Source organism: Danio aesculapii, chromosome 11 (genome assembly GCF_903798145.1).
Source record: "Danio aesculapii chromosome 11, fDanAes4.1, whole genome shotgun sequence".
Lineage (NCBI taxonomy): Eukaryota > Metazoa > Chordata > Actinopteri > Cypriniformes > Danionidae > Danio > Danio aesculapii.
In genome coordinates, this window is record NC_079445.1 from 18,553,465 (window position 1) to 18,570,569 (window position 17,105).

General features: G+C 36.4%; 1 protein-coding gene across 1 annotated transcript in view; it reads left to right on the forward strand.

Annotated features, from left to right (window-relative positions):
• tafa4b (TAFA chemokine like family member 4b) overlaps window positions 1–17,105 on the forward strand; it is a 110,814-nt gene that overhangs the window by 29,574 nt on the left and 64,135 nt on the right. The window contains exons 2-3 of the mRNA XM_056468274.1: window positions 16,053–16,132; window positions 16,804–16,918. Of these exons, the coding sequence (XP_056324249.1) occupies window positions 16,804–16,918 (115 nt within the window). The 5' untranslated portion in view covers window positions 16,053–16,132. The remainder of the gene's footprint in view (window positions 1–16,052; window positions 16,133–16,803; window positions 16,919–17,105) is intronic.

Sequence of the window (17,105 nt, forward strand, 5' to 3'; positions counted from 1 at the left end):
GGTTTAAGGCTGGTGAAATTGCCTGCTTATCTCCAGCACTATCGGCTGAGCGAGAGCTGATGTACTCATCTGCAAACACACTGATACGGCCAGGGCCAGCGGTGTGGAAACTCACCCGTGTCCATCCCGATTGCCTGTCGGAGCTTTACTGTGAGCTTCCCCGCAGATGCTTGTGCACACAAACACATGCGCCGATATTGCCCGGAGTCACGGGGGATGCAGCAGGATGGAAACGTTTCAATGAAAAGCCAGATAAATGCACCGGAGGGCTCGACCTCCCACCGCATTTCAATATTGTGCATTTTTCCAGAAATCTGAGATGCTTTTAAGAACTTCTGTTGGCCCTCATGCCGTTTGGGCTCATTTTCGGCAGGACCTCTCGTCGCGGAGATAGAGTTGTTTTGTCGGGATTCATTTTTCTGCTCCGTTTGAGGCCTGGAGCATGAAATTGTGTATATAGGATCAAGTCTTCTGCGAATGTGTGTACCATGTGTGTTAGAGAGAGGAAACACAGGCGAGATGGGGTATAGAAAACTTCTTTTTCAACATATTAGATCTACAGGTGCTATTTACACATGCATGTTTTCCAGTGGGAGAAATGTATTATATATTCATGCTTAAATATGTACACATTTTTTTGGAGTGGTTAGGGGGATAGGAAGATTTTACCCATTTTTGCAGATTAAATTTCAAAATTAGAGTCAATTAATCTCATATTCAAGTGATAGTTCACCCTCAAAAATAAAAAAAAACACACATTTACTCACCTTCAAGAGTTTACAAACCTTAATGAGTTTCTTTATCCGTTGAACACAAGAGAAGATATTTTCCAGAATGGTGGAAACCGGGGGTCTTTGACATCTATTGTAGGCTGCGGAATGTTCTATGCCTGAACATTCTTTCGAATATCTTCTAGGATGCACAATATTTATTGGAAAGATAAATTATCAGGCGATATGGCAAAAAGTTACCGTCATTTTTATTGCTTCATTAAATAAATCCCATAACAATATCAGATAAAGTGTGCTTGCTGGTTAATCAATCTGGGATTCATCAAATTTTTCAGTGCTTTAAAACGGCCTTGCACTCATTGCATCATTCAATTCAATTCATCTTTATTTCTATAGCACTTTTACAATAAAGACTGTGTCAAAGCAGCTTAACATAGATGAAGTTCTAGTAAAGTGAAACTCAGTCCAGTTTTCATCAACATCAACATTACCTGTCAACAAGTCTTTGCCAGTTTGTTCTCGGTGGCAGTGGAGGACAGTGCTGTTGCTTTTTGCATCTTCAGCAAAGGATTCTGAGAGGAGGAAAACAGGCATCAGTTTTTAACACAACAACTCTTCTATACTAGCTGAAAGGTCATTATTGCTGCAAAACAGCTTAAAAAGAATACAATGTTAAAGAGGTAGCAGCTAGTGCAAAAATGAAGCGTTATTATGCCTGATTGAAAATTAAAAAAGTTTTCCTGAGACGACAAAATGGTTCAAATTTGCACAGAAATACCTGTCAGCACCTTGGAAATGTTTTGGAAGAAAAGAGAAACGGAATTGGTTGTGAGAAATCAGAGATACAGTTGATCATTAAGAATCTTTGAATAGTTTATTCCTGATAAACTATATCATTTTTAATTAATCTCAACTATGGACTTTGTAATTTTGAGGATCCACTTTATTTTTGAGGATCCACTTAAATTTTTTTTTCAGGGTTGATAAATGTCAATGCATTTTATTTATGTATTTGAAAAGTATGTTAGCAGATGTTATGTTATACTGTATGTATATATCTACTGTATAAGTATGTTATGTATCTTCCTCATTTTAATTCACTAGCAATTGAAAATATTGCATGAATTACCTAAATATATTAAATTAGAATGAAATTGAATTTTAAATATATTAAATATATTAATAATGTATATATTTTTTTAGTAGCACGATTATATTAACAAGGACAGAGCCGTATAACATTGCTACAATTTCAAACAGCCAATGCTCCACATTTTGACTTCTAGCCAAATGCTAATTTGCAGCCCTAGCTCCTAATTAGGCTTTTTATACAATAATAAACAGTAGAAATATCTTCAAAATATCTTTTGAGTAGTGAGGGACCAGCCAGAGCTGCTAAAATATCAGTTTAGATTATGCATTGTCCTGCGGGTGCACAAACTGCAGATCATATGAACATGATAATATCAAAATATGAACCTATTGATTATCTGTATCTACAGTATATATCGGAATCAGCCATGAGAAAGACTTAATTATTGTTTATTTTTATTGGTTAAAAATTATAGTATTATGCATCTCTATTATCTTTTTTGTGCTTATCAGATGAAAGAAACTCAAACAGTTTTGGAGCAAGTGGAGGGTGAGTCCCTTGGAGGCTATAATACTTTATCATTTATCCCACATGTCCTTCTGAAGCCATATGATTTAATTTCTTCTTAGCACAAAAGGAGGTCATTTATTAAATATTTGCTTAAAGGTGCATTTTTTGCCACCTTTTGCAATGGAGTGTGAAGTGCCTGATGGCCCACAGGAGAGGAAAGGCTCTACCGTGATTTTATTGTGCAGTTGTTTAAATATCACATCGTTTATTTCTTCTTTCAAAAATCCATGTGAAAATGATTCATCAGCCACATTGACTTTTTTGTTTTATTCTTGAGTTATTGTACTGTAGTTGTGTTGAGTTTGTGACGAATGAAGAAATTTGGGTTTAAGACAATGAGATTAAACTTTTTGTTTACTGTAACATATACAGTGCATCCGGAAAGTATTTGTAGTGCTTGATTTTTTCCACATTTTTAATGTTACAGCCTTATTCCAAAATAGATCAAATTCATTTATTTCCCTTAAAATTCCACACACAATACTCCATAATGACAATGTGAAAAAAGATTTTTTTTAATTGTTGCAAATTTATTAAAAATAAAAAACCTGAAAAATCACATGTACATAAGTATTCATAGCCTTTGCTCAATGCTTTGTTGAGGCACCTTTGTCAGCAATTACAGCCTCAAGTCTTTTTGACTATGATGCCACAAACTTGGCACACCTGTCTTTAGGAATTTTTGCCCATTCCTCTTTGCAGTACCTCTCAAGCGACGCTGTACAGCCATTTTCAGATCCCTCCAGAGATGTTCAATAGGAATTAGGTCTGGGCTCTGGCTGGGCCACTCAAGGACATTCACTGAGTTGTTGTGAAGCCACTCCATTGATATTTTGGTGGTGTGATTTGGGTCATTGTTCTGCTGGAAGATGAACCGTTGCCCCAGTCTGAGGTCAAGAGCACTCTGAAGCAGGTTTCCATTCAGGATGTCTCTGTACTTTGCTGTAGGGGCGCCGCTGGCCAACATAGGCCCTATGTTTGGGGTTGTTGGTGTGGTGGACGAAAGTAAAGAGTCGTTTGGGTCCCTAATAATATCTCTGGGGGCCCCAAAACAGCTTGGGCCCTTAGAATCGTCCTAACTTTCCCACCTAGCGGCGCCCCTGCTTTCCCTGCATTCATCTTTCCCTCTATCCTGACTAATCTTCCAGTTCCTGCTGCTGAAAAACATCTCCACAGCATGATGCAGCCACCACCATGCTTCACTGTAGGGATGGTATTAGCCTGGTGATGAGCGATGCCTGGTTTTCTCCAAACGTAACGCCTGGCATTCACTCCAAAGAGTTCAATTTTAGTCTCATCAGACCAGAGAATTTTGTTTCTCACTCTACCATACATGCCTGATTGGTGCACCGATGGTTGTCCTTGTGTAAGGTTCTCCTCTCTCCACAGAAGAACGCTGGAGCTCAGACAGAGTGACCATTGGGTTATTCATCACCTACCTGACTAAGGCCCTTCTCCCCTGATCACTCAGCTTTGATGGCCGGCCAGCTGTAGGAAGAGTCCTAGCGTTCTAAACATCTTCCACTTACGGATGATGGAGGCCACTCTACACATTGGTACTTTTAGAGCAGCAGAAATTTTCTGTAACCTTCCCCAGCCTTGCGCCTCAGGACAATCCTGTCTCGGAGGTTTATAGACAATTCCTTTGTCTTCATGCTTGGTTTGTGCTTTGACATGCACTGTCAACCCTGGGACCTTATATAGACAGGTGTATCCCTTTTCAAATCATGTCCAATCAACTGAATTTACCACAGGTGAACTCCAGTTAAGCTGCTGAAACATCTCAAGAATGATCAGTGGAAACAAAATGTACCTGAGCTCAATTTAGAGCTTCTCGGCAAAGGCTGTGAATACTTATGTATGTGTGATTTTTCAGGTTTTTTATTTTTAATAAATTTGTAACCATTTTAAAAAAATCCAATTTTTCACATTGTCATTATGGGGTATTGTGTGTAGAATTTTGAGGAGTAAATAAATTTAATCCATTTTGCAATCAGGCAGTAAGATAAAAAAAGTAGAAAAAGTAAACCGCTATGAATACTTTCTGGATGCACTGTAGTTACCCATACGTTTTTAAGTCCCCTCAAAATGGAAAATAAATGCTGCTTATTGTTGATTTTAAAATGTTTTGTTGCTTGTTTAAGAATATTGAACAACCAATCATAGTCATACGGTTTATGCTCAGCCAGGGATGTAGATCTGGGACAGGGTTTTCCCTTTGTCCATCCAGAAGAAAACTGATTGTAAACTGGCACATAATAAAAAAAGTATCACTTTCCTATGTATTAAAACAGTAAGCTTCATGAAGCTGTGGTTTACAGTTCATTTTTGAGATTCATTCAACTGTTTTTGTTGCAATTAAATTTAAGACAAATTCTCATAAATTAAAAGCGTCATTTTATTATTTAGCAGAGAAAATAGTTCACATCTCTTTGTGAAATTGAACGGTCTGTTATACTAATACCAAAACAGATTTTTAACCGTATCCCAGTAAACAAATAATACAAATAAAAGAGATTATCATATAAATAAACACCAGAACACACCAAGCAGATAGTCATCCCTTGGGCAGCATTGCGCTGTCAGTGAATGCCTGCACCCATCCAAGAGAGTTTTTCTGAAATAGAGCATTCTGTTTTGCTGTTCAGCTATGAATTAAAGTGCACAAAATCTAAAGTGATGAAAGTCAGCAAACTAAGGCTGTCATTTAGTCTAGTAAGGATTTAGGCACTTTACCCATTTTTATCTACAGCAGCTGCTGAGTTCTCTGCTTTAAATGTAGGCTTGCTACATTTGTAAAATCACAGTGTGTAGGCCATTGTCTTTCCCCTTGTTATACAAACCTATTGAGCTGTACATTGACGTGTACATGCAAAAACAAGAGCGAAAGTTAAAAGTGAGCATGCAATCAAAAGCAATTTCTACCTTGTATATTGACAGTGTGGCTCCTTATCAAAATCGGTATATTATATATCATTATATCACTCTGATTTGAATGAGGAATTGAGCATTCTCAAAATGAACATCTAGACTTGCTACTCCATGTGACAACCTCAAAAAAAAAAAATCATTCAGAGTGTGCCTCAGACAGGTGAGTGGGCTTGAGAAACCACCTGTAGAAAACACCTCTCTTTCATCTCACTGACACCTGTTTTGCACGTTTGCACCGGAGATATTTTTATGATCACTCCATATATTTTTTTTACCACACACAAAAAAACACTGCATTTTTGAAGTGTGCGTCACACAGATGAGGACTTGACAAACCTCATGTAGAAACACTCTTCTCCCTCTAAAAAAACAAACCCCCCTCTTACTCTAGCACTGAACAGGGCTGAAGTGCGATTGTCTCCCCTCTCCCCCAACAACTTGCACTCACATTGCATTTTACCTTCCGAACCTGAGCACGCTTACGTCATCGATGATGCGACTGTTCAGTATAACAGGAAGAGAAGCGCTCTCGCTCAGCACAGTGAAGATTGCTTTAGTTATATCGTTTCAGTCGTTTGGAATGCAGTGACACACAGTCTAATATTGTGCTGAACAGATCCACAACTTTTGACGCTCAGAAATGATCATAAAGTCATCATGCTGCACATATTAGGAGGTTTGCTGAAGGTGCAGCTGATGTGCAGCGAGGGATTTGCGTCTTTAATAAATTATAACAGTTAACGTTCATTGAAAAGTAGGGATGATTAACAAAATCCATATGAAACAGTCCCTTAAAAGTGACATTGCGTCTTCAGTTTCTGGCTCAAGCATGCTTTGACTGACACTACAAGTGTACAACGCCAAAGCCCAACCAAACCGCACTCTGGCACACTTCTTCCAACCGGGCCAGGGCCGGCCAACTGAGCCGCGTCTGTGCCCACTTAGGAGCACTCACACTTGTAAAACGAACCGGGAAACGTGCCTGAGCACAGTTTGGATGGCATAGTGTGAGTGCACCCTTAGACAAAAGCATCTGCTAAATGACTAAATGTAAATCTCTGTCACCATGTTTAATGCTACAAGAGCTTTGCTTCATATTTCCATTGATTTTTCTACTGGCTTTGAGTGAAATTATTTTATATTTATTCTTGTTTTATGTCAGTGGTCACCAAAACTATTTGGTTCCCAACATTTTTCAAATAATATTCAGAAATTACCCTTGAAACTCCCAAAATAAAAGAATAATAAAAAAATCAAGCCTGTAAGCCTATGAATTGCATTAAAGCAGTGTTTTTAAATGTTGCATTCAATTATGCTTTATAGAGTGTGAAGACTTTTTACATTTTAGCTTGAATTATTAGCAACTTTCTTTAAAATATGAGAATAGGTCAAATGGGTTTTGAATGCAGTGTTTCTTCTAGGATTTTTTCCAGCTGTGGCGGCAGGCCTTTTTTTACACAGATCTACCAACGACCTGTGGCGTTATTTCAATGACCAATGTCGTGAGTGCAGTATTACAAGTCGAGATCGCTTTTATGTAATAGCCTACGAGCATGTGAACCTCTTTGCTTGTGCTGATGTCCTCTGCTCGTGCACAAAACTTCTTTCACGCCCCCTCAAATATACGCTGCTGAAGTGCGATTTAGTGCGTTTATGTAACGAGTATGTCTTCAACATTTATAAGATTTGCTAGGAATATTTATCAAAGTCTCCAATAGACCTACAGAGTGGTATTAATGTGTCCTGAAGTAAAGTGAAACGGCTATACGTTGTGTTTGCTGGCCTCACACATCACGCACCTGTCAGTCAGCCAGTCAGTCAGCCAGTCAGTCAGCACGTAGCCTTAAAGGGTTAAACAAATAACGCAGAGCACTACTATGGTTACAGAAAAGTTCATGCTGTTATAATTCACTTACCTTTTAATACGTTTTGGTGGGATTATCACCCGCTATTAAATAATCACTACTGAATGTTTTGAATGAGAAGCTGTAATGTAGCCATGGCAAGATCAATTTTGGCGTGGCGCCCCGCCATGGAAGAATAAATGTAGCGGAAACCATGGAATGTCATGAGGTTGAGCATAAACTCTAATTTTAGGTGGAATAATTTCTTTAAAACAAGCTGCTTTTTTTACAGCCTATTTTCATATACATTAAATTAACACCTTAAACTGCCAGTATAACCACCTAAATACAGAAGGTACCATTTTTAAACTCTATTAAACCTGTCTATTGGTTTTCTCCCTTCCAATTTGCTTGTCATATTAGTAACAGGTAAACAAGCAGGTATCAACACACCAGTAGTTCAGCCCTCAATTAGTTTCCCATGTTATTCCAAGACCATCACCAAAAAAATAAAAATCTTAAAAGCTCTTATTATCATCGTCCAGCCAGGCATGTCATTTTGGAGTCCATTTTATTCCTCCGAACTCCCATTTTTGAGAGACTCGGAAATTCAATTCACAATCCGCCAGTCAATTTAAATGACTCCGTCTGGCAGGTAATGTACAGTCGGTGCTGTGCTTTATTTTCGACAGGAAAATGGGCCAAGTTTTCCACCCCGGGACGTGTGTCGCCTCACCTGCATGCGTGTTTATATTTAATGCCTCCATTTTTTTTTTGGAGATCCGGGAAGGAGATGACGGCATTAAATGCAGAGCACAGTTCTTTATCTTAGTCAGAGGTGGCTTTGAGCCTCTGCATGTCAATGAAGTGTGTGTGTGTGTGTGTGTGTGTGTGTGTGTGTGTGTGTGTGTGTGTGTGTGTGTGTGTGTGTGTGTGTGTGCGTGCGTGTGTGTGTGTGTGTGTGTGTGTGTGTGTTTGTCATTAAGGTTAAGCCAAATGCAAATCAAAGCAATCTTGAGACAGACCTTCCTACGCAGACCGTCCCACTTCACGTAATGATCAACTCGCTGTGTTGTGTTGAAGGGTCCTTCAGTTAATATTCTGATAAATAACACACACACACACACACGCACACACACACGCGCACACACACACACACACACACACGCACACACACACGCACGCACGCACGCACGCACACACACACACACACTGATGTATGAACAGACACAGGTGCATTTGCATGAGTTTACGGCAATTGCAGGTGTTGTGAGTGAACAAAAGTGTGAGGATAACAGGATGATTTACTGTCATGACTGTGCGTTTGTGTGTGTGAGTGTGTGTCGGTTTGCGCTTCTTTAATGAGTAAATCCGTTAGTGATGCTGTTGTGTGTCTGCATTTGGAAAGAGAATGAACAATGTGCTGCTGTCTGTGGCTCAGCATGGCTAATCATCAGTCGCACACATACATACACACACACACACACACACACACACACACACATATGCTAATGCTGTGCTTTCGGATGAGCAGTGTTTTATTAAAGTGCGTGGCAAACACACACTTATAAACACATACACTCACACGTACACACATACAGCTATCCTTATGTCGACTTCCCATGGATGTAATGATTTTTATACTGCAAGTACTCCAACTCGATCCTTAAACCAAACCATAAACATTCTGAATTTGACATTTTCCAAATGCTTCATTCTGTGTGATTTGTTTTCTCATGGGGACCAAAAATGTCTTAAGAAGGTCAAAATTTACTGTCATTCCTAAAAATGTCGAAACTTCTCATAAGTCTCATAAAATGTTCATTCAAAGTAATTCATAGTGTATCCACAAGGGGACAGAATGACACTTCAGTGGACCATTCATTCATCAATCTATGGGGAAATATCTTGAAAACATGGCATCTTCAAAATTATTATTAATAATAATAATAATAATTACTTTTTAAAACACATTTTTTATGTAATGATCCTAATTATGTTCATTTATTCATTAATTTTCTTTTCGGCTTAGTCCCTTTATTAATCTGGCATCGCCACAGCGGAATGAACCACCAACTTATCCAGCATATGTTTTACGCAGCGGATGCCCTTCCAGCATTATAAATAGTCTTATTTAATTTTATATTATTTTTTATAGTTATTATCTAATATTTTAGAAAACACGTCCCCATCACGCCAACTTAAATTTAGTTAATGAATTAAATAAACAAACAAATAATATGCTTAAAATAAATAATAATTAATATTAATATTAATATTAATAATAATAATAATAATAATAATAATAATAATAATAATAATAATGATAAGTATTTTTGTGAGAATTGAGCCCTAATTTTTTTTAATGAGCCTAGCTTTAGCTTTATTTATTTATTTTATTTTTAACTTTTATATTTTGAATGTGTACTTACACTTGAGCAAATATGAGAAAATACTTCCATAACTAATTCCAGTACATTGGGAACAGTGTTCAGTTGACATAAAATCACGCAATCATGAAGAACCATGCATAAGATTGTAATTCATTTGAACCTGCACTAATTCAAGTACATATATTTGACCTTCATTTTCTATAATGGCTTGCAGACAATATAAATGTTAATGATGGTACATTTTTCATGTTGTCATTTCTGTGCTGTGAGCTATGGCTGTTCATACACTGATCCTTTGCTGACTATCAAGGTAAAAGAGTTGAGCAGGAGTTTGACCTGTTCGCTCTGTGGTTTCTTCTGATCATTTAGTATTTTTATAATCAATAAAAGCAGCTTTTACATAGAGGTATATATATTTTTAAAAAGTATTAAATTATTATTCAATGTATACACAAACACACACATGCATTCACGCACGCATGCACGCACGCACGCACGCACGCACGCACGCACGCACACACACACACACACACACATATATATATATATATATATATATATATATTTATTTATTTATATTATATTATATTATATTATATTATATTATATTATATTATATTATATTATATTATATTATATTATATTATATTATATAAACATTTAAACCATATTCATATATAAACATAATATTATTATTAAAAAATAACATTAATAATATTAATAAAATAACAATATTATTTTTTATGTCTTATAATAATAATGATAATAATAATAATAATCATCATCATCATCTTCATCATCATCATAATCATTTTGGATAAAGACTGCAGGTATATCTTTTTCTGATGGTTCATTGTTTTTTTTACCCAATTTATAATGCAAGTTATTTTTTCTTCATTAATTCAGCTTTTCTTTATCATTTTTTTTACTCTTAGTGGTGATTGTATTTTTTTAAATTTCTTTATTTGTTCCTTAAATTTTAGTTTATTAAATTAAATATATACTTTAACTAAAGGATAACAATACTTACTTAATTTTATGATAATATCATGCAGAGTCCTGATATAAGTCACTCATGACCATATTCACTCAAACATACAATAATTGCATATAAAACACATTCATTTTCTATAATGGTTGCAGACAATCTAGATGTTAATGAGGGTACTCTTTTTTAGGCTTATGTGTGTGCTATAAGTTACACTCTTCATATACAGTAGCCTACTAACACTATTTTGACTATCAAGGTAAAGGAGCAAAGCAGACATTTTACCTGGTTGTTTTGTGGTGTTTTTTCTTTGCCCACAGCTGCTTTAATTTATGGGCTTTGACATATACTAATGCTGGAAGTAGGCCAATGTAAGGTTTTAAAACCGCTAACGTTTTCTGTTATACCATTTCTACGGTATATGTAAATTGTTTTTACACGTTTTTTTTTTTTTTTTTTTTAGGGCCACAGTATCTCCAGCAAAAAAGGACCCTCCACATCAAAAGCTACCAATCCAAAATATTTAAATGTTTCGTAAATTAAATATATTGTGTTCAATGTGGAAAACGTTGTTTTTTTTTTTACCCAGACATTTAAAAAAAAGCATATTTGAGCAGTAATTAGCATACTGTGATACCATGAAACCATGATCTTTTATCCAGGTTAACATACCTGAACAATCTTATACTGGTCCATGCCTAGTTGGCACCTTTGGTAAATACGAGCAAAGAAGGCTGTTAAAATGTGCTCAGATTTAAAAAAAGCATGAGATGAGAAGATTGAGCTTATTGTTGGATAAGTGTCGAGGCTTTTTTCTTGAAAACATTTCAAAACAGTTTGTGATGTGGGATAAAATTTTTGTAGACTTTCTGACCCATCTATTGTCATTCAGTTCTAGTTTTGTAACAGTTCCAGATTGACTTTAAATACTTTGGAAATAATTATTGTCCTGATGGCAGAAATGGACATTTTTAATATTTTTGCTGTTCTCTCATAGCCACTTTAGTGTTTAGTAGTTGTGTGAATGAAACTTTTGAGATTTTGTTTATAATATGGCTTTCCCATCCCAGGCTCATTCTGAAAACGTACCTCTATACTAGGGTTGGGCAATGTCGACCAATTTGACATCGTACGATTGCCTAATGTGAAACATCGCGATGGACGATGGTATTGTCATTGTAAGCGGCAGTGAATTAATTATTTATGAATAATTAATTAATTCATAACAAATAATTTATTTGTAGCCTATTGTTTTAACTACCTGACCTGCATGATCTTTGTTTCATCCATAAACAAATTATAAATAAATAGTTACACACAAATTACCACTTTTTCCACGGGACTTTTTGCTGGCATGAATAGGCAGAGTGATCTGTGTCGTTATAATGTGTCGACAAACTTGGTTGGTAAAAAAGGTGCACAACCAACAGTATCTGAGCTTTTCGCTAAAATTACTAAGTACAAGCATAAAAGCGAAAGATTGAAGCAGTGTACTGACGCTGTGACACCTTAACTGATAGATTCAAAAGACCGAAGAGTCATTATAGAGACAAGATGAATTAAACATTACATTTGACAACTATAGTGAGACGCGATCCAGCTGTACATGCTTGATAAACTGTTCGACGTGCACTGCTTTCAGGGGTTTTGTGCTCTAAGCTCCCGCTGACTGCTAGAGCTCAGACGCACGCCTACGCTGAATGTGTTCTTGTGAGTGCTATTTGCACCTGCTGTTCTTGCGTAAACCCACTAGAGGCTGCTGTTGACTGTCTGTTTGACTGTCTGAATGACTGACTGACTGACTGACCAATTGACTGACTTCTCTAAACCCAAACAACAATTTTCAAAAGCAATCCAGAAAAAGAAAACCCCTCTGATTTTTACCCTGTTTTCGGATTATACCACATTCTCACTCTGTTATTTATTTATTTTTTGGCTTCTGTTTTTGTTTTACCTGCTTTCTGGACTGTTCTTCACCAGACTCGAACCCCGTCGTCATAGTCAACTCCTCTCTGTCTCAAGCTCTATGTACATGGCGAGCTAACTGGACAAACTGGCAACAGCGGGAAAGCCGTCCATGAGGAGGTAAGCAGTCAGCTGGTATGCGTGAAAAGGACATATCGCCCCGTAGTGTTTGTTTTAAAATGAAATGCAGCCATACGTAACTCTAGCTACAAAATTTGCGATCTCCAGAAAGGAAGGTTTTTCCTTTGCCACATGGTTTTGGTGGTGTTTTTGTCTGTGTAGTAAAAACGTGTAGATGTTAGTACATCAGAATGATGGTGTAATAGCACTGTATCTGAACACAACCAGATCCACACAACCACAAGCAGCAACCTTCTTGCTGTGAGATGACAACCACTGAGCCACTGAGCCACCCTTAGAAATCTACAGACACAAATTGATGCAAAACACTTAAAAGTGTACTCTGAACGCTTTATTTCCATTGGCCTGAAAAGAAAAATGCTTTATGGAAAACCAGTGTTTTTGCCTGCAGTGTTTCGCCTTAACAAAGATAATTGTTTTGATAAAACCGAGCTGTGTTTGCATTTGTTTGTTCTCAATGAGCGCAGTTTTTGGTTGTTAATATTCTGAGCAAAAAAATCAAAAGGATAAACAATAAAGAGACTTTTTTCACAGCTTTCTTTGCTCATATTTACCAAGGGTGCCAATATTAGTGGAGGGCACTTAATGAAAGAACCAGAGAAAAAGTGACTGTGAGTGTGTGAATGTGTGTGTTTGCGATTGAAGTGGCAGGACTGTGGTCTCCGTGTATGTGTGTGTGTGTGATGTGGTTTTGCGATCACTAGGAGCCCGCGGGTAGGTGAACTACAGTAAACAATATATCAGTCCCCTCTCTGTGGCCCCAGTGTTGGTGTGTGTGAGCGGGTCGCCTTTGAAGAGCAGGGGTTTCGTCTGGCCCTCAGGCTGGATTTCCCTCTCTGAAGCTGCCCTTCTTCTGCTCGCCCCGGCTCTGTTCTCTCACCCCGCTTCGTCAGTATACCAGTGCTTTCATTTCTCCTTGCCTTTTTGCCTTCAATGCCTTCATCTCTTCTCAGGTCTTTTTATATGTTTTGTTTTCTCAGCTTATTAATGTTTTTATGGTTTCCATATTGTATATACTGGCACATGGGTTTATTTAGTCCCAGGGTTTTGCTTATAATTAGGACGATCAACTATCTTTTTTCATTGAATGATATGAAATAAACTTTGTTGGGTAAGTTACTTAAAAATAATAATAGATTACAAGTTTAATTACTACTGGAATTGTAATTTGATTACATTACTCATACTTCATGTAAAAGATTAGATTACTAATTACTTTACTTTGAAGATACTTTTAAAACATAGAAAACAAAAACATAGAAAATAAACTGCAGCTCTTTCAGAAATGTAATATTTACTGAAAAACATTACAATGGGATTTACACAGCAGCTTGACAAATTCAAAAGAATTAAAAAGATAGTTTGTCCAACAATTCTTTCATCATTAACTTAATCGTCACTTGTTACAAACCTGCTTCTTTTAAACACAAAACAAGACATATTGAAGCAAACTGGACACTTGTAGCAGTTGACATTCATGGTAGAAAAAACTCATATCCTACTATGTCTGCGGTTGTGGATACAAACCAAATGTTGAATACGTGTAATCTGGAACACGCTGCTTCTCTTCAGATTTTCAGAATATAACTTCACCTCTGAATCTGCACAAAAGTACAATTAAGCCTGTTTAGGCAGAATTGGGCTGCCGTGTTTTTGAGCCCCGATGTCCTCCTTGGCAACAAGTGTTGTCGTAGAATGCTTTCTGTTCAAGTGCTTGAACAAGTTGCAGGTCGGGTTAAACGTAGTCAAAAGTTCTTTAGAGACTGGACATACTGTAGATGCAGTTTATAGTAATACTTTTTTTTGTCCAATGAAATTAATGTATGTATTTCCACTCTCGACAGCAGTCATTTTAGATTAACTAATGTTGCAGCTGAAAACATGATTGAAAAAAATCTAATATTGTTTTTCAAATTCTATATTTCTAACGTAAGTAACGCAAAGAGTAAGTAGCTTAAGTTTGCATTTGGCATTTCTATGTGGAGTTTGCATGTTCTCCCCGTATTCGAGTGGGTTTCCTCCGGGTGTTTCGGTTTCCCCCACAAGTCCAAAGACATGTGGTATAGGTGAATTGGGTAGGCTAAAAATTGGCCGTAGTGTATGAGTGTGTAAATAATTGTGGAACCAACATCACTACTTGCCATACACTTTTATACACATATACACTTATTTAAAACACACATTACAAGCCAATTTGCACATAACAGCTGCACATATAACGTTGTATATAGTAATAAACATGTACATACACTTGTCAATCTGTATATTTGCACTCACTACTTACTTCTATTTTTAAAAAAAATATATTTATTATCTGTTTTTTGTCCTGTCTCTGTAATCCTGTTGCACTGTAGAAGCTTTGTCACGAAAACAAATTCCCCGTATGTGTTAACATACCTGGCAATAAAGCTCTTTCTGATTCCAAAGCTCTTTCTGATTCTGAATGAGTATTTATGGATGTTTCCCAGTGAATGCTTGCAGCTGGAAGGGCATCTGTTGCGTAAAAACATATGTTGGATAAGTTGGCGGTTCATTCCGCTGTGGCGACCCCAGATTGATAAAGGGACTAAGCCGAAAAGAAAATGAATGAATGAATGAATGAATAAATGAACAGTTTAAAAATATATAATAATAATAAAATAAAATAAAATGAAAATTCTAAATAATTATTATATTGTAATTACAACCATTATGGTAGCTAGAAATTAATAGACTAACCTGCAAAAATAAAATGAAAAAACTTTTACACTGTATTGTACTCTTTACAATGCTGCATTCTTCAATGAAAATAAGTAACACATATTAAATCATCCAAAAATAAAGAGTTCATCTCTGGGAAAAATGTAAGATGAATGTACAGTAGCATTTTAAATAAAAAAACCTTTTTTATATTTATGAGTAAACCAGCATAATTATTATGTTTTAGACAGTTTAAAATGACTAGAGTAAAATTAAAATGAAATAGATTAAAAGGAAACATACAGTAAGATTGATGTGATGTGATATGTTTTGTGCAAAGAGAAAATTGCAGGTAAATTAGGCTAAATATCAAATGTGAAGACATCACTTGTAATAATTTACTTGAATTAGTCAACGTTTGTATTGACAAGACAAACAATTAAATATATTTAATTACTATTAGCAGGACAAATAAGTCATTTTAAATGGCATTTTTTGTTTAATGGTTATTTGAAAGAAAATATGTTAAAAAAGCAACAAAAAAACCCCCAAACATTAATGACATTATTTTGTCATTGATGTCCATTATGCCCATTATTAATCCACTATAAAAAGACCAGAAGTGCCTGTAGTTAAAAAAAAAACACACACACACACATGTCCTGCATCTTTCCTTATTTGAGCTCATCCGTCTCCTTCCTGCTTCTGTTTTCTCAGGATCTGAGCGGTGTTTGAGGACACAGGAGGAGAGACATGTCCAGCTCACAGAGAAGAGACTGATCAGACAACACAGAAAGGTAACACAGCTGTGGTGTACAATATGAAACAACATTTAAACTTTGATGTATGTGCACGCTTCTGAGTGCCCTTCTCTGTGCCCTGCTCTCTCTAAGATGATGCTTTCTTTTATCGCCTTAACAATTAGTTTCAGTAAATTTCAATTACAATACATTCTCAAAATGAGTTTTTCCTTCTGCACTGAGCCACAAATCTCCACTTCCCCAAATAGTAATTGGATAAATGACAATATTTTTGACACACAAATTCATATTAGGATTTTACATAAATCAAATATGTCATGTTTGCAAAAATGACTGCATTCATATTTTTTCAACCATTGTAATTACAAATGTTTAATTTACAATAAAATATTTATTACTGTATATGTTCAAATATATTAGCTATATTTTTATATATGTGTTCATATATGTCCATGTACAGTATGTAATATACATATATTTCCTTGAATCTAATTTCTATATGGTTCAGCAGATTTCAAATTCAGCAAACTTCACAGTTTTATTTATATGTAAAATGCTTAAACAATTTGTCTGAATATATAAAACATTTTACTCTACAACAATTGTGGAAATGTTTTGAAAAAGAAAGGTAAACTAAATGTGGTGCACAGTATCTGGTTGTTGTGCACACTTCTGAGTGCCCTTCTCTGTGTCCTGCTCTCTTCTAGATGCAGCTGTGGGGTCGATCTCTGTGGCCGCTGCGGGTTGTGCTCTGGTTCACCTTGGTAATGTGTTCGTGTGGGTTGGTTTCTGCGGGCACGCGGAGTCTGCGGGGACACACAGGTAATGGGAAAGCCCTGTTGGCTTAATTACTGGACAATGTGTATTTATGAACACACAACAGACCGCCAGGTTTACACTCACGCAAGTCACCAACTCCATAGTTTTGCTGCAAAATTCAAAGATGCTTTGAATTTTTAAAAATTACCACAGATTTCCTCCCAATTTTGGGCAGCCATAATGCAGGATG